General features: G+C 33.9%; 4 protein-coding genes and 1 long non-coding RNA gene across 5 annotated transcripts; 1 reads left to right on the forward strand and 4 right to left on the reverse strand.

Moving 5' to 3' along the window:
- Positions 1-909: 909 nt before the first annotated feature.
- Positions 910-2,381, reverse strand: LOC142545062 (uncharacterized). Its single transcript, XR_012820216.1, has 3 exons — positions 2,232-2,381; positions 1,239-1,403; positions 910-975 (listed from the first exon to the last, which is right to left on the reverse strand). It is a non-coding gene; the product is annotated as an uncharacterized LOC142545062 (long non-coding RNA).
- Positions 2,382-5,050: 2,669 nt separating this feature from the next.
- LOC142544689 (antimicrobial ginkbilobin-2-like protein) lies at positions 5,051-5,884 on the reverse strand. The gene has a single exon (XM_075651725.1). The coding sequence runs from the start codon at positions 5,863-5,865 to the stop codon at positions 5,137-5,139; it is 729 nt and encodes a 242-aa protein (XP_075507840.1). The 5' UTR covers positions 5,866-5,884; the 3' UTR covers positions 5,051-5,136.
- LOC142547846 (antimicrobial ginkbilobin-2-like protein) lies at positions 5,864-6,633 on the forward strand. The gene has a single exon (XM_075656309.1). The coding sequence runs from the start codon at positions 5,864-5,866 to the stop codon at positions 6,569-6,571; it is 708 nt and encodes a 235-aa protein (XP_075512424.1). The 3' UTR covers positions 6,572-6,633.
- A 4,412-nt stretch (positions 6,634-11,045) lies between these two features.
- Positions 11,046-11,655, reverse strand: LOC142547847 (antimicrobial ginkbilobin-2-like protein). The gene has a single exon (XM_075656310.1). The coding sequence runs from the start codon at positions 11,571-11,573 to the stop codon at positions 11,046-11,048; it is 528 nt and encodes a 175-aa protein (XP_075512425.1). The 5' UTR covers positions 11,574-11,655.
- A 7,841-nt stretch (positions 11,656-19,496) lies between these two features.
- On the reverse strand, positions 19,497-24,310 carry LOC142546139 (phospholipase D alpha 1-like). Its single transcript, XM_075653671.1, has 3 exons — positions 24,081-24,310; positions 20,137-22,000; positions 19,497-20,048 (listed from the first exon to the last, which is right to left on the reverse strand). The coding sequence occupies exons 1-3, from the start codon at positions 24,171-24,173 to the stop codon at positions 19,618-19,620; spliced, it is 2,388 nt and encodes a 795-aa protein (XP_075509786.1). The 5' UTR covers positions 24,174-24,310; the 3' UTR covers positions 19,497-19,617.
- Between the last annotated feature and the right edge of the window lie 212 nt (positions 24,311-24,522).

Consider the following 24,522-nt stretch of genomic DNA (forward strand, 5'->3'; position numbering starts at 1 on the left):
AAAAATAATTAAAAATCATTAAATTATTTATATTTAATACACCCCTATTAGATTCAGTAAAAAATAAATAAAACTTATCCAAACTTTATTTTAACATAAAATCTTCCAATTTCCAATATGATTAAAAGCAATAAATAAATAAATAAAAATCCAGCCATCCACGCGTGATTCGAATTCAGAAGTTATTCTATGAGATCCCAAAAACAGGCCCAAACCAATTACGTTTTTACTAGAGTATTAGTTTAGCTGGAGTTGATTGGTTTTAACATCAATCGATCCCAAAAAAAAAAATGTTTCTGATAATTTACATTTAAAAAAAAAATATGAACCAAAATTTTAATATAAAAAGAACTATTTACGGGCTTAGCTTATTGAATCGAGAATGAAACAATTTTGTTGTCACACCGTCAGCACAAGCACTAAAGAGTTTAACATTGTACGTTGATTTTCCTGGAGATGAATTTATTTTTTTACTATAAAATATAACAAAACTTTAGTTAAAACCATGACATTACACACTTGATTGTAAGATAATGATTGTAGTTGGCTTTTGCTGATTTCTTGATCTAGTAATTTTTTAAACAAAACATGAAAATATTATTAATAAATACAAATTAAACAAGTATAGAAACGGAGTGATTCGTCCTTATTTTCGTATAATCGAATGTTTATTACTTTATCAAAATTTATAATTGAAAATTACATTACTTATTGTTTTTCTTAATCTACAAAAGGTGTTATATAATAATATAATGTACCTTAGTATGATCAAGGCACTAATACTCACAATGAGCTAAATTTCAAAGAATAACACAAAGATTTGATACACTAGTCTAATAATTTATTCTAGCAATATCATGAGATAAGATTGTTGGTTATAAGCAAATGAAGCACTATAACAAGACTGCCTCTTCTTGCCCATCACACTCATCCTCGACCTCCCAAAGAAATCGAGCGTGTGAAGCCAAAACATGACTGCAGAAAAGAAACACACAATTCAGTTAACTTATAAACCTCGAATATAATAATAGGAAGAGATTTTGTTATGATGTGACGTTGAAATTGAGTCTTGATATTGTATCTTTAATATTTTGGCAATCGGAAATTTAGGTAATTTATTTTGCAGTCTTGCTCTTTTTTTTCGTGAAAGTGTTTACGTGACACTTGACATATCAACATTATATCTTGAGGACTCGGATATAATGCTGACTAAATAATATTTAATCTATATATTTTACCTATCATTTGGGGCTGCTTTGACGGCTCGATCGAAGTAAAATCGAGCACTTATTGAATCATCATATGTTTGCCGCATTAAATAGTGAGAGAACATTTCCGTCGCTGGGGTTTGCCAAAATAGCTCTTCCACAAAACTCTTCTGCCCTTTTAAAATCTCCTTTAAACTGTATTTTTTATCCAATTAATTAGGCCTTCAGTAATATAATAGGGAAAGAAATTATTAAAAATAATCTTAAAATATGAAGAAAAAAACAATGATTTACATATATATATAAAGTTTTGCTGATTATTCATTACTGTTTGATGCATATATATTGATACAATATATCAAAATTTTAATAAAAAATTTATTACTAACTAATAACGATTATTTCACTTAAATAATTACAATAACTAATTATTAAGAATTTATATTTTTTAAAAAACGTTCATCCCTCAAGATAAATTTTCGTACAATCATTAATTTTTGAAAATTGCAATTTGGTTGTGTGGTCATTTATATTATCAAATGTCAATTTCAATCTTGTATCTTTCGATTTTTTACAATTTTAATGATTTATCATTTAGAGTGTTGAAGTAAAGTCGTCAAAAATTGATTGAAATTGTAAAAAAAAAAAAAAAACAGACCTATGAAACCTAAATCGCAAAGCGACAAATATATGAAAAATAAAAATATAATTTAACCCTTTAATTTTTTAGAACAAAATTTGCATGACACCAAATAAAAGATTTTATAACTCTATAAAATTAATCGAATAATGGGAAGAAAAAAATCAATGGATTTACACAAATCCAAGAGGTTTTTGTGAATAATAAATGTCCCAGAAATAGCTGCGGATGTTATTTATGGGAATTAAATTCGTGAATAATTATTATAAAAATAACAAACATGTAGTAGGATTTGAAATATATGCAGTATGTAGTATGTACGATCTTTATAAAAAAACTGAATAAATAAATATTTTTCCCATAAGGTTTTTCCAATGAATTACCTCTTTCAGAAATCTTGCGTATTGTTTAAACCATCGAGTTGCCAGGGTCAGCCGCAATCATTTCATCTCCTGGTAATACATCTCCATAATTTCACTCCCACCATTTGAATCCCGGAACCCAGAACCACTGCGAGGCCCGGGGTTGAAGAGGGCGGGGGTGATCGTCGGTGCCATCAGTTGCACGGACAATGAGCGGCTCTTGGCAGACTTCTAGGTGGAGGGAACATGAATGAACCGACCCACACGGGAATGAGAGGGATTTCGAGACTGTTCAATGTAATGAACTGTACAGTTGAAGGAGGGTTTAAAAGATTTGATTTGTACTACTCATATCACGAAGGTGCATCTTCTTTTCGGTAGCTCATCACATAAGAACTCCAAAGTTAAGCGTGCTTGACTTGGGGCAATTCTGGGATGGGTGACCTCCTGGGAACTTTCCTAGGGTGCGTGTGAATGAGGACATAAGCACGCTGGAAAGACTCGTCGTGTTACAGTGAGGACAGTCGTCGAATATGGGGCGTTACAGTTGGTATCAGAGCCGACCTCTCTTAGTACGGTGTGGTTCGGGGACGAACCAAGCGGAAGCTGGTCGACACTGTGAGGCCCGGGGTTGAAGAGGGCGGGGGGGTGATCGCCGGTGCCATCAGTTGCACAGACAATGAGCGGCTCTTGGCAGGCTTCTAGGTGGAGGGAACATGAATGAACCGACCCACACGGGAATGAGAGGGATTTCGAGACTGTTCAATGTAATGGACTGTACAGTTGAAGAGGGTTTAAAAGATTTGATTTGTACTACTCATATCACGAAGGTGCATCTTCTTTTCGGTAGCTCATCACATAAGAACTCCAAAGTTAAGCGTGCTTGACTTGGGACAATTCTGGGATGGGTGACCTCCTGGAAACTTTCCTAGGGTGCGTGTGAGTGAGGACATAAGCACGCTGGAAAGACTCGTCGTGTTACAGTGAGGACAGTCGTCGAATCTGGGGCGTTACAACCACCGCTCCCGCTGCCACTCAACCGCCGCCCCCCTCCTCGGCAAACATGTTCTTTTTCTTCTTTATACTTCACCGTCGAGAGAAACCCATGAAGCTGGTTAGAGCAGCGACGACCAGAGTTTACAGGTCTAGATCTTTCGAGCTCTTTCAGATCTGTTTCTGAAGCGATTCTCGCCATCTTCTTGCTTCGATCATCGAACGAAACTGATGACATCTGAATGGATGAAAAGGATCTTGACTTGGCAATTATTCTGCTCACGCTGGATATTTCTGGTTCAGAATTCAAGTACTGAGGAAGAAATGAGTTCAGTGCCGGTGATGAATAACTTCTGACGAGCATATTGAAACGCTTATATTTATTTCCTCGAAAAAATTTCAGTAGTTTCAATGATATTTTTTTCTGTCAAAAAAAAAGTTCTCTCCAGCTACCCTCACTCGGCTTTATGTTTCATGTTCTACGCAAAACAGGGTTTTTATGGTGGCGAACTGTAGACTATTATTATTAGGTTTTTATTTTAGAAATATTTAGATATGCTTTACGAAAATATATTTTGTTTTATTACATATAATAAGTTGGCACCGCGGATAATTGTATTAACAGTGTGCATATGTACGCCGCTGATAATTTTGGACTTTCAACAGCTTGCAGTTGTGCAGCGTGCAATGTGCGCCGCGGAAAGAGAATTTACGCGCTGCGAAAAGCCATTTTTGTTGTAGTGTGGAGACCCTGCTGAAGTCGATTGTACGATGTGAAAATGCACATTTTTGTTATTTTTTTAATTTATTATATAATATATACGAAAAAATTAATAATCCAATAACTTAGTTATGTGTGTGTGTGTGTATATATATACACATATATATGTACATATACATATATATATATATATATATATGTGTGTGTGTGTGTAATAGTGTTTTATATCTAAGGGCATAAAGCAAAGAATAGTGGTCAAATAATTCGTAATCACGGTAGCAGCCCAGATATGGAGAAGCGACGACGGATCACGTGATGTAGCATCCAAGAAAACCCGTGTTTCTTCGTGCATTGAACGACTATTATTCAATCTGCTGTCACGTGACCAATCTGCCTACCAACGATTAATGGGCAAATTGCTGGTATCAATGGCTCTCCCCACATGTTCATTGTACATCGGGTCTGGCTCTTTGGCTCCCTTTATGTTCATTGAACCTTCGTTCGATATGTGTTTCATTGATTATAATTTGCTGAATGAATAGATCTATCGAACATAATCTGCTCCACCACATAAAATACATACGTGTGTTGGGTTGACAATTTCCAGACTCGTCAAACGCGACATGTTGTATTGGTCTACTAGCCCATTTTGACAAACTTAAGATTAAATCAAATCATAATTTTTTTATATATTAGATTGAAAATCAAACTGAAACCAAATCAAGCACACATTAAAACCAGATGCATGTGAAAGAATTTATAATGATAATTATAACTGCTCGGTTATTATAATGATTAGATTAGACTAAACTAGTTTATTGTAGGAAAATTACAATTTTAGTCTTTAAATTTTACATGTTTTAAGTTTTAGTAATATAAATATTCAAAATTGATTTAAGTGCGGTAAATTTGGTTGTTTTGATTTTAGTCTTATTTCACATAATGATGAATGACACCGGAAAGTATTAATGTTTGGCATAAGCTAGAACGACAAATTAAAATAACTTAAATACATCGTTTTGTAGAAAAACAACAAATGGGACAAATAAAAGTATCAAAAATTTTATTAGCAATCATATGCATGTAAAATAGTACATAAGTTCTGATGGGTTTTGAAGATTTTACACACAAATAAAATTATTATCACGATCAAAATATTACATAAATAATAAAGACATAAAGATGGACATATAAATCAACAAATCGTATCAATTAATAAAGATTGAGAAAAGGATAAATCTCATATCTTATATTACAACTTCCACCAACCACTCTCCCACCTTGTTTGCCATCGCAGCAGCTTGGAAGTTCACTAATGGCATCATCCAAGCATTTCTTGCAATTAACATCCGAAACATCTCTGCTGCATTGAACCATTCCGTATATTTTCTTGGATTCTTCGATCTGAGATTCTCCGTTAGCAAACATTTTCGACGATTCGCAAGCTTTCTTCGACAGATTTGTTAACAATTCTTTCACCCTCTGGTTGAACTTACGAGGCTCGACCATGGTCACATTGTTCACATTCAACATGTAAAATCTGTTTTGATAATCGATCTTGCCGAAAAAATCGACATCGTTGTATTTCAAGAAACAAGAGTCATACCAAATAATAGCTCCTTTGTTGTTGGGACAACGTTCATGGATTTCACTGCTTGCCTCAAGAACACAGGTTTTACAGTCATTCCTCGAGACGTCTCCGCGACAAAGAGAGAGCCCGTAGGGACGATTGTCATGGTGTTGGCCTGTGGATCCAATGCCAAATCCAGTCGGAGGTGTCTTGTAAGAAAGATTCTTCAGGAGTTTTCTTAAATTTTTGTCATAAACACTGTTTTTGGTGAAGTTTTGAGAGTTGAAGCAAAAGTGAAAGAGTGGATCGATCGAAATCGCAGATTGGATGAGGAGAAAAGAGATCAAGACAATGGAAAACTTGTAAGCCATGTCTGAGAAATCAAACCGTTTGATGGAAAACATTCAACTCTATCCACTCTTTCACTTTTGCTTCAACTCTCAAAACTTCACCAAAAACAGTGTTTATGACAAAAATTTAAGAAAACTCCTGAAGAATCTTTCTTACAAGACACCTCCGACTGGATTTGGCATTGGATCCACAGGCCAACACCATGACAATCGTCCCTACGGGCTCTCTCTTTGTCGCGGAGACGTCTCGAGGAATGACTGTAAAACCTGTGTTCTTGAGGCAAGCAGTGAAATCCATGAACGTTGTCCCAACAACAAAGGAGCTATTATTTGGTATGACTCTTGTTTCTTGAAATACAACGATGTCGATTTTTTCGGCAAGATCGATTATCAAAACAGATTTTACATGTTGAATGTGAACAATGTGACCATGGTCGAGCCTCGTAAGTTCAACCAGAGGGTGAAAGAATTGTTAACAAATCTGTCGAAGAAAGCTTGCGAATCGTCGAAAATGTTTGCTAACGGAGAATCTCAGATCGAAGAATCCAAGAAAATATACGGAATGGTTCAATGCAGCAGAGATGTTTCGGATGTTAATTGCAAGAAATGCTTGGATGATGCCATTAGTGAACTTCCAAGCTGCTGCGATAGCAAACAAGGTGGGAGAGTGGTTGGTGGAAGTTGTAATATAAGATATGAGATTTATCCTTTTCTCAATCTTTATTAATTGATACGATTTGTTGATTTATATGTCCATCTTTATGTCTTTATTATTTATGTAATATTTTGATCGTGATAATAATTTTATTTGTGTGTAAAATCTTCAAAACCCATCAGAACTTATGTACTATTTACATGCATATGATTGCTAATAAAAATTTCACACTTTGTTATTTTCTAAGATAACATATTAATTTGTATTATTGGCTAATGCCAGCCATTAGTTGCTTTTGTGCATCATTGTCAATATTTAGTGTCATGTTCTCAAGCATCGGAGATATTCTTCAAGATAGTAGACAATGAACTGAGTAACAAACTTAATGAACAAAAATTATAATTTAAAATATCAAAATGGTAAAATAAAAAAAGTGACAAAATATATGAAATAAATAAAAAAAAATTAAACTGTAAAAGAAGCACGGAAATTAAACAAATACAGTAAAATAGAATCGATAAAAGTTAAAAGAAACTTCTCGGCTGATTGGGAACAAAAAGTAGCAATTGGAATACAAGCAAGACACAAACCCTATAACAATTTCAGCCCCTCCAAGAGATGCTTCGAGATTTACTACAGTGATTCGTTTTCAAAGATACAAAGCAAGTGATGCCAAATAAGGGGAAGAAAAAGCTTCAGGGTGTCTTCACCGCCGGTTCACAGAAGCTCATCGAAACTAGTTCATCTTCGATGGCAATACAGCTCATGATAATTGTCTTGTACTTGTGTGAAATGTTCGATAATCTTGGAATGCTGGATTTCTTTCACCAAGAAATTAACTTGTATGTTTGTTCTTATATATTTACATTTTTTTGATTTCGGTTTTTCATTTTAATAAATTTTGTAATTTTAATAATTTTTGACATGACACTGACATCTGCAATGTCAATTTAATACTCTCCGTGAAATATGAATAAAATTGCAAACATAGATAAATATATAAAACTTCACTTTCTCCTCTTAGTTTTCATTTATCTTGAGCATGAACTTTTACAATTGAGGCAAATTTATCTAGTTTATAAACCAAACATGACAATATTTTAAAAGCATGAACTTTTGTTTTGGCAACCTATTCTATCTATAGTTGGGTCATTTTTAGATTTCACGCTCCAAAAGTTCATTTCTGGGCGTAAGGGGGTGTGTTAATTGTCCCACATCAGTTGAATAAAATATATGAGAGTTGAATTTATGGACTTGGACAATCCTCCCTGCTTGAGCTAACTTTTGAAATTGAGTTAAGTTCAAGTTACAATCTGTCACGGCCCAGCCCACTTGTGATATTGTCCGCTTTGGCCCAAGGGCCTCACGGCTTTAAAACGCGTCACATCGTGCGGCGCCACTCAGACACTGGCTCTGATACCAAATGTCACGCCCCAGCCCACTTGTGATATCGTCCGCTTTGGCCCAAGGGCCTCACGGCTTTAAAACGCGTCACATCGTGCGGCGCCACTCAGACACTGGCTCTGATACCAAACTGTGAGGGCCTTGTTCCTGATTAATATTTTATTAACACACAATCAGGATTAATTAGTATAAACAGCGAAAACGAGTTAAAATTTTGCTTTTTGGCCCAATAGAAATTTCGGCATGACCTCCCCGTAAATAGGACATACCGGAAAAATATAAAATAACCAAAACGACTAAATCAAAACTCTCAACAAACATCCAATACGAAACAATGACAACCAGGCACAATCACAACAACGATCCTCCACAAACACAATATACAACTACTCGGGGCATACCCCGGTAATACATAGACTCCATAATACATAAATATAATATCTAGGGACTCGATGACTGAACTCACAGAAAAAAACAACAAAGGCTTGAGCTCAAAACTCAAAGAGCTCTAGCGCCCCTCGGTGCTTCATCCTGAGCAGCCGAAGAAAAACCACCTGCATGACCTTAAAATCGATCCTAGGTACAAGCTGGAATTTGTAAATTGTAATTGGATAAGAGTTGAGTATTTAATTGATGAAAATAAATTAATTGCCACTGTTTTGATAACCAGGAAGCGCCGAGGTCTTCGTAATTATTGTGGTAATTTAATTTGAAGGTTAAGGTACGGATTGATCGATTTCTTATAGCGTCTATGTCAACATGTAATTTAATTGATGTGAGTTAATTGATTTTATGTGAATTATGTGATTATGTACTCTTTGTGGAATTTGGATGCAAATTTAATATTATTCCTCGTTTTCTTAAAATAAAACATGATTTTCAAATATATTGGAATAATCTATGGATTGATATACATTGTTGAGCACACATTCATATTGAGCCCTTCAGTTATTGATACCCGTTAATATTCGATTGAGATCTGTATATGATATTATATTGTGTCTTGTGGATTTTGGGCACCTTGACTCGGTCTGGCTTAGGTAGTTGCTGGCATCAAGTGTGAAGCCATATCCCCAGACACTGTCCGCTGAGTCGTGGACAGGTCCGCTGAGTCGTGGACAGGTCCGCTGAGTCGTGGACCAGCTCGAGCATATATTATGATTGTTTATATCGATCCTTTGACTCCTGATATCCAGACATCTTGCACCCGTACATGCATTGCATTGATTTCATTACATGTCATTTATATATGCTGTAATTTATTTTATCTTCGTACTGGGTCAGGCAATAACCTTTCCATGTTGCATCAATACACATCCCAATCCTTTAGCTGATGCATCTGTACAAACCACAAATCGATAGTCTTCGTGTAACATCGTGGCACATTCTCATGGAACCATCTTTCTTTTTAACAAACAAAACAGGGCTCCCCAAGGTGACATACTAGGTCGTATGTACCCTTTATCCAGTTCATGATCTTGAACTTGCAGCCATTGTTTTTGCCTTGAAAATTTGGCGACACTATCTATATGGTGAACAGTTTATTATTTACTCAGATCATAAGAGTTTGAAATATCTGTTTACTCAGTCAGAGCTCAATATGAGGCAGAGACGTTGGTTAGATCTATTGAAGGATTTTGACTGTGAAATACAGTATCAACCAGGGAACATGAATGAACCGACCCACACAGGAATGAGAGGGATTCCGAGACTGTTCAATGTAATGGACTGTACAGTTGAAGAGGGCTTAAAAGATTTGATTTGTACTACTCATATCACGAAGGTACATCTTCTTTTCGGTAGCTCATCACATAAGAACTCCAAAGTAAAGCGTGCTTGACTTGGGGCAATTTTGGGATGGGTGACCTCCTGGGAAGTTTCCCGGGGTGCGTGTGAGTGAGGACATAAGCACGCTGGAAAGACTCGTCTTAGTACAGTGAGGACAGTCGTCGAATCTGGGGCGCTACAGTTGGAAATTTCGGCATGACCTCTCCGTAAATAGGACATACCGGAAAAATATTGGGCCAAAAAGCAAAATTTTAACTCGTTTTCGCTGTTTATACTAATTAATCCTGATTGTGTGTTAATAAAATATTAATCAGGAACAAGGCCCTCACAGTTTGGTATCAGAGCCAGTGTCTGAGTGGCGCCGCACGATGTGACGCGTTTTAAAGCCGTGAGGCCCTTGGGCCAAAGCGGACAATATCACAAGTGGGTTGGGCCGTGACATTTGATATCAGAGCCAGTGTCTGAGTGGCGCCGCACGATGTGACGCGTTTTAAAGCCGTGAGGCCCTTGGGCCAAAGCGGACAATATCACAAGTGGGCTAGGCCGTGACATTATCTTAACAATTTTAAACCTTCAATATTTTTATGACAAAAAATCAATAATTGAACAAATTAATTAAGGGCTTTATGATAAGTTTTCCAAATTTTAGAAAAAAAACTCACCAGTTATTAGATTTTAATTTCAGCATATTTACAAGTTAAATCATCCGTTAACTGTGCACTAAGAGCCAGCCAGACCCAAGTGGGTGAAGACATGATCATATTGTACTTAAAAAATTAATTTTTTTTAATATACTTTTCAAATAAAAATAATTTTCTTGACCTATAATTTATTAAATCGTGATTTCTAGCGCATTTCTTGTTTCATTCCACGACCTCGTCTCAATTTTTCACTGTATTAAATAACAGGCATGGAATTCGGGGAAGTTAAAAAATTACCAAACACGAAAATAAACATGGAAAATAGTTTTTTTCCGACGAACTCAATTTTGAATTTTGATCAACTATTTTTTCAAAATTCGGTTTTGATACGTTAACTTTTAATTTTTTTTATTTAGTTTAATTACCAATGTGACATTAAAAATTTCTTATTTGTCAGACGAAAATAGTTGAACATTAAAAGTTAGTGTATCGAAATCAAACTTTGAAAATTTTAATTGATCAAAACCCAAATTTTACAAGTTAAATATATAGACCAAAAAATCATTTTCCTCAAAAAATAGAATTAAACTTTTATTAACCATCATATGGATGGAAAATAATACATTAATTTGAAAGGGTTTGGACATTTCACAGTCACAAAATTATCACAATCAAATTGATAACACATCAGCGAATAAAATTATAAAGCCGTATCAGTTAATGTAAAGATTGATAAAAGGATGAATATCATATCTTACATAACAACTTCCATTAAACATTCCTCCAGCTTGTTTCCCATTACAGCAAAAAGTACTGATAGAGTCACTTAAACATTTTTGGCAATCAACGTCCGAAAGATTTCTACTGCATTGAACCATCCCATGTGTTTTCAAGGATTCGTCCATCTTCAATTCTCCGCGAGCAAACATTTTCGGCGTCTCGCTAGCTTTCTGCGACAGATTAGCCAGCAACTCATGCACCATCTGGTCAAGCTTCTGAGGTTCGATCATGCTCACATTGTTCAAATTCCACATGGATAATTGGTCTTCATCGATTTTACCGAAAAAATCGGCATCCATGTATTTCAAGTAACATGCTTCATACCAAATAATGGCTCCTTTGTCGTTGGGACAAAGCTTGAGGATTTCACTGCTCGCCGCAAGAACACAGGCTTTACAGTCGTTACTCGAGGCGTCCCCTCGACAAAGAGCGAGCCCGTAGGTACGATCATAGCTAGCCATGGCCTTTGGAGCCAAGACCAAATCCGGTTGGAGGTGTCTTGTAAGAAAGATAAATTAATAGTTTTCTTAGATTTCTGTGGTAATCACTGTTCGTAATGAAGTATTGTGATTCGGAACAAATTTGGAACATTGGATCAGTGGAAATAGCCGCAGATTGGATGAGGAAAATAGAGATTAAGACAATAATGGAAAATTTGTAAGCCATGTCTTAAATATTAACCTTGTTTAGTTGATTTTGATCTCCCAAGTTCGCTCCATATAAATATATATACAGAGCAATAAGTGTTGACGATTAATCCTCGGAAATTAGTCAACTGATCAACTCCACATTTGCAAATTTATTTTCAGCAAAATTCAATTTTTGCAAAGTAATCAATTTGTGTTGATGAAGTCTATGTTATTAATCTAAATACAAATTTTCGATTTGAATGACAGATTATATAAGTTCAAAAATCTTTGCCTTTTAAAAAAAAAATCCAAATAAAAATTCCTAATTAAACTTAATTTTCTACATGTATGCATAACATATAATGCATTGACTTTCTCGATATATTAATTAATAAAAGACTTGGCCACAATTAATTTTTGATTATTTGAGTGACGATGGGAGCTAGATAGATATTAATCCCAGTCAATTTTTTTTAAAACTTTAATTGTTTCTTTTTATATATTCCTTTTTATTAATTTAATAAAAAAAATGTAATCACAATGGTGGAAGTTGGAACGTTATTAAAATTTATAAAACTTGACATAAATATATACGTAGTCTCACGGACGGGATATTAATGTTCACGGAAACGAGGTTCTTATGTACATTTTATATTGAAACTAGCATCACTGAACACGCGATGCTAGCTTATAATAAGATTTGATATATTAATATTATATGTTATATGAAATTAATATATTTTTATTTTCAAATAATTAGTTTATTTTTTATAAAAATAGTTTTTTTTTTCTCAAATACTTGATTTAGTTTTTTTTTCATATTTAAAACGATTTACATTTTTTTTAATAAAAATGTTGTTATAGCATCAAAAAATACTAACGTGGTACCAGAAATTATTGACGTGATACCGAAAATTGTAGCTTCACGTCAAAAATAGACAAAATTAGTCGAATATTAAATTTTTTTTACCAAACCATAGTTTGAATATTTAGTATACAAAAACCTAAAACATCGTAAGAAGGTGAACCAAAAAAAGTTATTTTTCCTTCAAAATCCTTATCTATTCAAATTCATCAACTTAAATACAACCTAAAAAAACTTGAAAAATTGTAACAGATGCCAAGTCTTTGTTAAGATACGTGCCTCAAGGTTGTGGGCCGAGTTCAACCCGATAATAATAATAATAATAATAATAATATTTTGGAAGGTGTGTAGATAATAATAAAAATTTAAATGCATGTTTTTTTTAAAAAAAGAAATTAGTGGAGAATGGTTCTCCTATTCTCATTGTCAACGTTGGTAAGAGCTTCTTCAATCGAGCTTTAAATTAGCGTAAAAAGTAAGATGGTGTAGTTTGTTTCTTCTCCAACTCAGCGCTATGTTTGACGCCAAGATAGAAATTTGCTACAGTGTTGCACCAAATTGCTTATTTTTTTTTGTTTTATTTTTGTAATTGTTTTTTATGTTATTTTACTTAAACTCTAAATATTATATAATTAGTTTTATAATCTAATTTAATTATTAAAATGTATTATTTCAAACAATAAATTTCAACAAAATGATTTTAAAAAACTTGGATATTTTAATTTAATACATAATTAATAAAGATAATATTATTATGTTAATAAATTATTTGTGATAAATTAGTTGTAGTAAATAAAATAGTATAATGAATTAAATAATATATATTTAATTAAAGTTTTAATTCATTAATATATATAATGAATTTTAATATAGAAATGATTTTATATATTAGTGATATTTTAATTATTGTGTTTATAAATATTTTGTGGAATAAATTATTTGTTGTTAATAAAATAATAGGGAATATTCCGAGAATATTTCTTTTAGTATGGAGTTTAGAGTTGATGGGTTGAAGATGAATTTTGTATTTGGCGTAGGAATTACACTATTTTAAAGTTAGTGCGACACTGAGATAACGTAATGGGTTGTAGATGGCCTAAGAACATTTCAAATAATAGCTCAAAATCTGAATACAAAATATAGAATTCAAATTAAAACACTATTCCACTGCTAATATGTTTTTATGCCTACAAACATTGTACTTTCTTTGGCGGTAATTAAGAGATGTTTTCGTGAGTTTCAGTTATATTTTGAGTTGTAATAAACAATTTCTGTTTATAGAATAAAAACATTGGTTTTTCAAGTTATCAGTTCTGTACTTTATCTTTTCTACAGCATTCTCGATGCCACGTTGCGGTGATGTCGTTTCACACAATCACGAGAAATAGGAAAACAAACCGAGACATTTATTTTAGGTTTCTTCGTTCCCCTATATTAATTTATTATTAAAAATAATGGAAAATAAGTTAAAACTGTTTTTATCCCAAATGATAAGGATCAAAATACAATTATCATTTATTATTTTTGGAAATACCCCAATTTAGCACGTGGATTTCATTTTCTCTCTTGCGTTAATTATTGATATCCAAGTATCCAAACAATGGCTGAGACAAAAAATCATCGAAATCTGCGAGTTTAGGTATTATTCTAGTACATTAACAGATAAGATGAAATAATAATATGATTAAAAAAAAAGATTTTGTCTTTTTTTTTTTCATTCAAATAGCATGATGGCATTGACTTTGTCCCTAGCTAGCAATTATGGTTTCAATTCCTGGTGTTATTCCAACATAATAACATATATTATCTGTGATGGACTTATTGAAAAAAATTTAAAAATCAAATTAAACGTAATGGTTAGATACAAAAAAATACCATAAAAGGTAGTTTTATAAAATATATCTTTTCAAAAACGACATTTTCTACTCGGCTTTGCTCTCAGCCCGTGTCTGATTTGAGGGGTTCGGTGATGTCGACATTTTGACGCAAACCAGTGTTTTTGCTCAATGAAGGGCCAAACGTATGCCTTAAATATTCAATTATTGCTTATACACAACTCATTCCATAGTCATTATTGTCAGATTAGGTTAAAGTTTAGAAAAGTCCGTTTGTTTGAAATTTTAGTTTTTTAATCTTATTGGCAGCGACGTAATGCCGACGTAATGTCGACATAAAACTTACGATAACAGTGTCATATTAACAATCTCAATGGAAAATAACAAATTTGTCAAAAATTGAAAGTCACGTGATTGCAACTAAATTTAACAATATGAATGACAAAAATCACAGATAAGTAAATATATAAAACTAAAAATGTAACTTTTTCTTAAATTATTTGCGAACATACAAAATAAATTATTTAATTAATTATATACAAATATAATTCAACAAGTTACGTAGTATTTAGAATCATGTGCGACTTCAAGGATATCTATTACCAATAACTTTTTCATTATTGATACCGCAACTATTCCTTGAGTATCATTTTCTCAATTAATAAATGATATTATTGAAAATGTATATCGCGTATGATGTTAATTAGTTAATATATGATAATTGGTGAGTGATGCTACTTCTTGAATTTTTTTAGTCATTTCACACTCGACATAATATAATTTTTTCGAATTTTTTTTTCCTAAAATGACAAAAACTTGTACGAGAAGGTCTCACAGATCGTATTTTGTGAGATTGATCTCTTATTTGGATCATTCATGAAAAATTATTACTTTTTATGTTAAGAGTATTACTTTTTATTGTGAATATCGGTAGGGTTGACCCGTCTCACAGATAAAAATTAATGAGACCGTCTCACAAAATACATACTCTCCTAAAATATATTAAATCATGGTCTCTTTCACTAAAATATTTCACAAAAATTTTTCTTAAATGGTCTCACGAATCAATTTTATAAGACGGATCTCCTATTTGGATTATCAATAAAAAAAATTATTACATTTTAAATTAAAAATATTATTTATTATACATAACTAACATCACGTGAGATGACTCATAAAAATTACTATTTACACAAAGGGGTCAGTACTAACCAACCAGCTACATAAACAAAAACGAAAAATTGGATGAATTTTTGTACAAAGTATGGGTAAATTTCTTACAAGAGCTTTCAAGATTTACAACTCCCAAGAAGGCTTAGTACGAGCTGCGCATCTTGTGAACACGATCCCTCAAGATTCCGTTGTAAAGCGCAACTCTATTGGCTGGCATCTCTTGCACCACTCTCCCACCTTTCTTTAATGAAGATTTTGATTTTGAATATTTAATATTTCCAGACGACGAATCAACTCCCCAAGTATTATTATTGTTGCTGCGTAGTTTCCTGTAAGCTTCGCTGTTCCCCGTTGGGTCCACCACATCTTCTGCGAAGTGCACTCTCTTCTTCCTCTTCTTCTCTTTTTCCTTATCATCTGCACACACATATATGTGTATATATATATATATATGCATGCCCACTATTTATATATATATAATATATTTTATATCCAGAAAAAAAAAAAACTCCAATAATTTCTTCAATGATCAAGATAAGGCTTTATTGAACACACAGACGAAGAACAGAAGCCAAAGAATCATGCAACAACATTAATTCTTTCAAGTTATTTCATATCTAGTTTTTTTTGAGAAAGATAAATTCATCCCTGAAAAATGATGATCATGCATTATGATCTTTTCCCTTTGTTTTTGTTGCGTAAATGGATATGAAAAAACTGAAAAAAGAAAATACCAGGGAAATAATTTGAGTACCTGAAGAGATTATGGAAGATGGTGGGATGTAGACTCGGGAGTGGATCGGGGAAGGGGACTTTTGCAGGTGGCGGACCAAAAGAATGACGGTGCCGGAGACCGCCATGGCTGTGACCAACACGATACCTTGAGAGGACAGGATCGAGGACATATCCTTTCTGTGAATCTATCTGTATGTATATGTGAATGAATTAAGAAATGTGTTTAGGGGGGGGTAAGAGAGAAATGGAAGGGTGAATTTTGAATGGCATGAGACGGAGAGAAGAAAAAGGGTTTCTTTATTAAATGTTGAAGATGATGGATGGGTTGCATTTACTAAGGAGGAGAGTACCCAGGAGATGGTCTTTCTCTCTCTCTTTCAAATATCTATATTAAATTAAGTTGCTTTTCTTTTTCTTAAAGTCTTCTTAATTTTATATAAATGTTCTTGAATGTGCTAGTGATCTTACTTTAGGTTGCAACTTGGCTCGATGAATTTCAAATGTGTTTTGATTACATTTTAATTCAAATCTACATTTTGTATGTTTACATGATATTTGATGTTAAAAACCATAGATTTCAAATTACTTGATAATTGTGTTATTTGAAATCAATTTCAGTTTATATTACTAATGTGTAAATAAGTAAAATGTGAATTTTAGATTTAATATATTGTTTCGATATAAACAATAATTCAAAATTTCTAAAATTGGTGTTACACCACGCTTCTCTTTCTGTCCATGTTGTTTGGGGTCAGGCTCATTATGGTCTCTCCATTCTATCAATGTGTCAAAAAGGTCCATCGACTTATTAATTTTTGAAGTGTTTGGTCTTCAATTTTAAGGAACAAAATGGTTTACAAACAATATGGATCATAAATATAATTGATACCCCACAAGGATCCGGGTCATTGATGACCCGGGTACCATCAAGTACCCCAGTAACCAACTACTCGGTCACCTCGAGAATTGAACCACACTCGAGTATGATTGATACATGCAGTCTAATCTGTCAGAACAACTTGGGTTTGGAGTGTCCTAGAAGCCATCAGAAGCTACAAGTATGGGTAGCCGACTTATCATACTTAGTAGGTGGCACGAGAATCGAGGTACCTACTCCATTTTTTACTATAAATAGCAGGTATTAATGTCATTTAATGATTCTGAAATCTTTTAACTCTCAAGCATTACACATATTTTCTCTCAAATATTGCTTGTGTTCACCTGAAAGCTTGCTGAATTAAGCATCAGAGTGGCCACGCTGGACTCCCCTCCAGCGCCCATTCACGAGTTACTTTCTTATTTACAGGTGCTGTCCAAGCCATTATCTTCACTCAAAATTCCCAAACACTATAAATTGTTGATTTGATCCGTTGAAACTCCTTACCCGGCTCATCCATTTCAGACGGATCACATCAATAATCATTATATGTTTAGAGAACGTTCATTTCACACAACTATATTTTTCCGTTAATTAATGTTAACAACCAACTGATAGTGATGACAAAAAATGACTAAAATCTATAAATTCAGGGATTTATCTGTCACACTGCAAAGAAGAGAGATCAAATGGTAAATTTTTCAGACAGCAGGGATGAAAATGGCCAAATTCAATCTTATTTTTTCATGATTAAAATAAAACAAAAACTTGTGTGATACGATCTCACATGTCATATTTTGTGAGACGAATCTTTTATTTGGGTCATTCATGAAAAAGTATTAATTTTTATACCAAGAATATTACTTTTTATTGTGAATATCTGTAGGGTTGACCGTCTCACAAATAAAGATTCGTGAGACCGTCTCACAAGAGATCTATTCCTAAAATAAAATGGGAGTGATAAAAAAAGATTCCAAAATATGATATAATAAATATAAATAAATAAAAAAAGTAAATCCGGGGAATTAGAAGCTAGTAGGATAAGTGGTAACTATGGCCGTGCATGTGAAGTAATTTTTCTAGTGCTTCAAAATGTTTATTCATTGCTTCATACATTTTGTTAGGGGAAAAAAACATTAGTAAAAATGTTAAAATCTGATAACAACTCAAAAGATTAATTATTAAATAATAAATGTCAACTTCAAAATATTTGATAATTTATAATTCAAGAAACGTCACCAAGACTTGAACATCAAGTGGCACTTTTTTTTATATTTAGAAAGTGAAAAAAAAAAATACCAATTGGTTGGAAGAGTGAATGATTAAGTGAGTTTGTGCGTAAGCAAACAGAGACGTGATCGTACCAATATTGGCTTTCGAAAGAGAGATTATTTTTGCGAACTTTTGTCGACGGCTTTGCCATACTATACTATTATAATTATTAATTTTTTTTAACAAGAATATATAAAATATTGTGGCTGACTTCACTTGGATTTTAAAGAAGATCACGCTTGCAATAAATCTAAAATAAAAACAGAACACTTTCACTAGCTATTTGTGAGCACAAGAAAGGGCAATGAATCCTCGAATGGTATAGCAGCTGCCGTTATCTTTTAATTTTAATACCATTATTGGCCATAAGGTAGGGGCAGGGGTGGATTAACGATTATTTAAATACATCCATCAAATTCAAAACTACTAAATTAACCCAAATAAATTTCTTTTTTTGTAGTTGTCTCTCGAATAAATGAATTGAACCGACTCGTGGTTTTTTGACCTGCTTCAAAAAATAATTTGAATCGATATCGAACATGTTTAATAATTTTTTGAGCAAATTTGATAATAAATTATTATGTTTGATAGTTTGCGAGCTGTTTATCAAAAACTTTAATATTTGATTGAAATAATGTAATTATTTTGATTGAAATAATATAATTATATATTAAATAATTACATTTTCAGTCTTTCAAGCTTTTTTTTTTTTTTTTTTTTTGTGAGATATAGCTTGAGTATCTCACAAACAGCTAATGATACACTGACTTACTGACAAGAGTGTCAAATCCCACTTGTGTGGATGTATAGATTAGTTTTAGTTACATATCCGTTTCACTCTGTCAAGTCCAATTTCATATGCAAGCTCCTTTCTTTTTAAGTTTGCGCAAATTTTCATATTTATTATTTTTTCATAAACGTGCTCGATCGACACAACTTGAAACCAAGATCTTGCCTCGAGAAATCAGCGATGGCGCAGCTTAATGAAGCTGGTTAACTTGACATGAAGACGTAATTTTACCAGAGAAGGTCTTGAAACACTTACACTGTCATTAGTGTCTGGCAATATACAAACAATTATTCAGTTACATAATACACATTACATTATAGCACTTACATTCAAGTTGTGAGGATTGGAAGATGCAGCTCTTTAGTACCGAGAACCTGTGCCCTCGTATCCGGAAAATTCGCCACCCCGGGCCGCGCTGTGATCTTTCCATCCGACAACACCTCAATCGGGTAAGTCATCAAATGTCCAGGCAAATCACTCTCAGCGATATCCGCAGCGTAAAGCTCCCAGTTTCTTTCAGCCAATTGGTTCACTTTCTGAATGCATTCGATACTTTGTGGATGGCAGAAGCAGTTATCAAGAAGTCCCAGATGCTCGTACCACAATGCCATCCGAAAGCCGTGCACTTGACCTCTAGCTGGCTGTTTACATGATAAGTGGTATGGCTGGTAGGCTCCCATTGCTATTTCTGAATCCCTTGCCCCATCCATAGATCTTTGATTGATATTAGCGGATCCTATGATGATGTACTCGTCGTCGACTGCAATTACAAAACAAATGATTCTCAGGTTTATCATGCAAAATATTTTTGAAAATGTACGTATATTTTGAAGAAAGAAATAATTTACCAATCATCATCTTGGCATGAACATAGATCATTCCTCTCCTGGCCTGCTGAGCTCTGCCGTAAACTGTATCATGATCTGGCTTTTCTAAAGGTTCGTATTCTCCACTTTTCTTTGTTTCTCTGTTACCTAAACAGAAGAATGTTAAGTAGTCCTTAGGATTTGCCTCAATCCCTTTGGATTTGAGGGCTTGAACTATATCAGTGTACATCATTTCCATAGTCCTCTTCTGCCAATCTAATATAGCTTGGACTGACGCAGATTCTGGATACCCTTCTGGCCACATCGGAATCACAACGTAAACTGTAAATCTCTGCCTGGATGCGATCTTATCCACTATCTTTAGTGACAGTTCCTTCGGAATGACATGTAAAGCACCGATGTTTTCGACCTTGATGTCGGCCGAGTTCCAAGAAAATGAGCTTCCAAGAAAGTACTGATTCTCAATGTAAATGAAATTATTTGCACGGCGTATGGCATGGATATATGCATCTTGAATGCTTCGCTCGATGATATTATCTTTTCCACTCACTAGCCCGGATTTAACTGCTGCTTCGGGTGAATCAGGGAACCCAAAAGCCGCTCCACCGTCTATGGACCGAAAAACTTGGACGTTCCAAGTTTCGTGATCATCAGGAAACATAACGGAAGACGGGGGTATTATGATGTCATCGAGTTCTTGAAGTTCTAATAGTACATCAGTTATGCCTTGTTTCCTCCATCGTTGCTCGAAATTGTGGAGAACATCCCAAGCTGCAGGCCCTTCCAATCGGCAATGAATATCGTGCCACGGCTCCCTTGGACCACCTTTTTGAATGGTTGCACCCTTATAATTTGCCTGATGAAAATCATCGTGATGTACGGTGTCCAAAGTCCGAAAAAGGGAATGAAACTGAGTGTCGTATCTGCCATCGCATAGATCGATCCCACCTATAAAACTAACAATCCTCCTCCTATCTGTACCTCCATTAGGCATGGCGCAATCCGCAACCACGATCTTTTGATGATGAGTAAACATCGTGCCAATTTCTACGTTCTGGACTAAGCTACGCCCATCGTCAGGATTACGAGGGCATAACACGCAATGAACTTCACTATTTCGAAAAAATTTCCCCGTATCTTCATCATGAGTCGCCATCAGTCCATCATCTTTAAGCCCAGCAACCGAAGTCCTATCGTCCCAAACGAGCATTAGTACTCTCACACCTTCGCTAGCTTTTTTCTTCAGAAGATCACCGAGAATCATGTCACCCCCTGGTTTAGGCCTCCTGTTATCACGTATCAACATGATCTTCGTAAAAACAGACCAACCTGTTATATAGATCAAATGTTTCGCGTTCCAAATGGCTTCAAAAATGTCTTCCCAGCACCGGTTTGGCTCGTAGAATTTCCCACCGGCTAGAGGAATCTTGGGTATGAAATCATCAGGAACATGAGCATCTTGATAAAGTGTAACTTTGCATCCCCTCCTCTGCGGAAAGAACGTGAAAGGAACACCAGGAAAGTTAGGACTTTTGATGCCTCGAGCCCAACAACGTTCCCGGGTAACGTCGTAGAACTGCAGCTTAACATGGATCTTCGATTTCTCATGCATTAGTTTGTGGTGAGTGTAGTGGATTTCGAGCCATTTGTCGATTACTTCACCTTGGATCAAATCGGATGCCGGTATGGAGGCTGTTGCGATATCCTCTGCTCCAATGGTGTCGTCGAGTTTGATGGTGAACACGACTTTGGAGGCCGAGTGAGCGCAGTATATGTGGAAAGACTCGTTCCATTCAGGATGTGAGAGCTGACGGTGGAGCAATCTTGTTCTTCCAACTCGAGCCTTTTCTAAATCAATTGTTGCGTAGAGCTTTGAACCAGTTATCTGTATTCAATATGATCAAAGTTAGACATGTTTTTGTCATTCAATATCGTATAAAATAGAAAGCCGAACAGAAACTTACCAATGCTGCGTGAGAAAATACAGTATGTAAAATCGAAACAGTAAAATAAATTGAAGTATGTACGAAGTACACCTTCACAAAATGTAATTCAATATAAACTCATTAATGTAAAAAAAATATGAGATCGAGTAATCGTAACTCTGCCCTAATGCTAAATTCCAGATTCGCTTTCAAATCTTGAAATGGTAATCGAACCACAGTTTGGACTTAGTTTTAGTAACATTTGTTCTAAAAAAGGGTAAGTGGGCGACTACTTGACACCTTGAAGGTTTTTTCAAAATTAATTTTTATAAATAGTAACATTATATGTTAATATCTTAAATTGATTTTTATTTTATTTTTATTTTAGGATGTAAAATAATTGTTTAAATTAACTCAATATCATCATTGTGATCATCCTCTTATTCGGCTGAAAAATCATTCTCATGAAGTTCTCTCGTTATAAATCGCAGAAACATGAAGTTAGGTAGGACAAACCAACAAATCGCATTACTTATTGAACTTTGATTTAGGTTTTATAAAAAAAAAATTATCTTTTCTTTTTAAATTGGACTTTTAATTTAAATTAAAAGACCAAAATTTTTTTAAAGGAAAACCCCCAAAAAAAAAAAACCTCTAACCGCCTAAACTAGCCGACTAGCATTTTTTAGGTGGTCCTGCTGGTGTATAGCGCCGTCCAGGCCGATTTTTAGAAGAGTGCCTTTGAGAGAGCTAATTCTAGATCATTTGACATCGGTTTACTATGGAAAATTCAATGTATGTGAAATAAGTTCATGTTTTGTTTTACTCTAAATCCTATACACTATTTTAATTGCAGTTTTATTTTCTGAAAAGTCATCGTTATTTCTACCATAGAATGAGTATATATATATATATATATATTGAAAACAATCAATTTGTCATGTCTAAGAATTAAGAGAATATATATACGATACATATTTAAATTTAAGTTCCATTTTATTGTTTTCTTGAATTTGTATGATCAAATATAATTTAAAATAAAAATTGAACCGACAACGAAACTGTTAGTTAAGAGTAACGGTGACCAGAGCAGATCAAACCATTTATGTCACATAATTTTAAGCGTCAAAATATCTTAAATTAAAAATCCAAAACTGAAAAAAAATACTCCTAAGAATTGAGAATTCGACAAATTATCAACGACCACAATAATATCAATTAATTCCACACGCAAAAAATGGCGGCTAAGCTCTCTCTCTCTATTCACCCTTTGCACACCCCCACCTACCACTTCTCCATAAATGACTATTGCAATAGTGAATAGTTATAAAGTCCATAAATCTGTTCATGTTGCCTGGACTATTTTCTGTAGATTTAAATAATTTCATTACTATTTTTAATTATTTTTTAAAATCTAAACAATATTTTTCAATTCTTAATTATTAAAGTAGATTGAAAGTCATTATTTTTTATATTCAATACTTAAATCAAATCATTCAACCAATGTATAAGTTTCACGTGGAGTACTTTTCTTCAAAAAACAAAAGTATAATCTCTTTCCAATATATATATGAACAATGTGAAATTAGGGGAAAAAAATGATGAAATGAAAGTTTCTGGAAGGAAAATAAGATGTTTAAAAAATATTTAATGGCATGGAAGAGATGACTCGATTAAAAGAAAATTTGAAAAATAATGATAATTTGAACTTGTTCTTTATTCTGATGCTTCCTAGCTTGTCAAATTTCTATAAAATCCAGCGTGTTTAGACTGTATACTAATCATGATTTCCAACTGTGAGTTTCCTTCAGCATAGCTTGAGGGATCAATGAAATACTTGCCAAAATGAGTTGAATCGAATCGAGAATCCATTTTAAGCCCTACGCCGCTACGATCCTACGAATTGCTTGAACTCAACATTCGTGTAACGAACTTGAAAACCCAGCTGGGTTTGTAAACTTATCGAACTTTTGAATTCAGACACTTCAAACCTCGATACCATGAATACAGAAAAATAAAGTTCAGGTTAAGAATAAACACCTTATGAAATAATTCGGCAATGAATCCAATGTGCAGCTTATCAATCCCATATACAGTTGCATGAAGATCTCCATGAAGTAAAACTTGTGCCATTCTTTTCTCTGTTTTCCTGCCGATGATCAATCCAATACCTCTTTCACTTCAACTACTCTCGACGAATTCGCATAAAATAGTAAACGGAAATAATTCTAGTTGTGTTTATATATATATACACACACACGCACTTATCTCCCTAGTTGAACTTGTCCAATATGTTTATATATATATATATAATATATATAAATATATAAAGAGAGAGAGAGAGAGAGAGAGAGAGAGAGAGAGAGAGAGAGAGAGAGAGATGAGAACGTGATTATTGACCCGATAATTAAGTGTGAAACCATGAAAATAAAAGGAAAATTGTTAACATGCTTGGAAACAAATAAGTTGACATTGACTTAGA

This window comes from Primulina tabacum, chromosome 5 (assembly GCF_025594145.1).
Source record: "Primulina tabacum isolate GXHZ01 chromosome 5, ASM2559414v2, whole genome shotgun sequence".
In the NCBI taxonomy this organism is placed as follows: domain Eukaryota; kingdom Viridiplantae; phylum Streptophyta; class Magnoliopsida; order Lamiales; family Gesneriaceae; genus Primulina; species Primulina tabacum.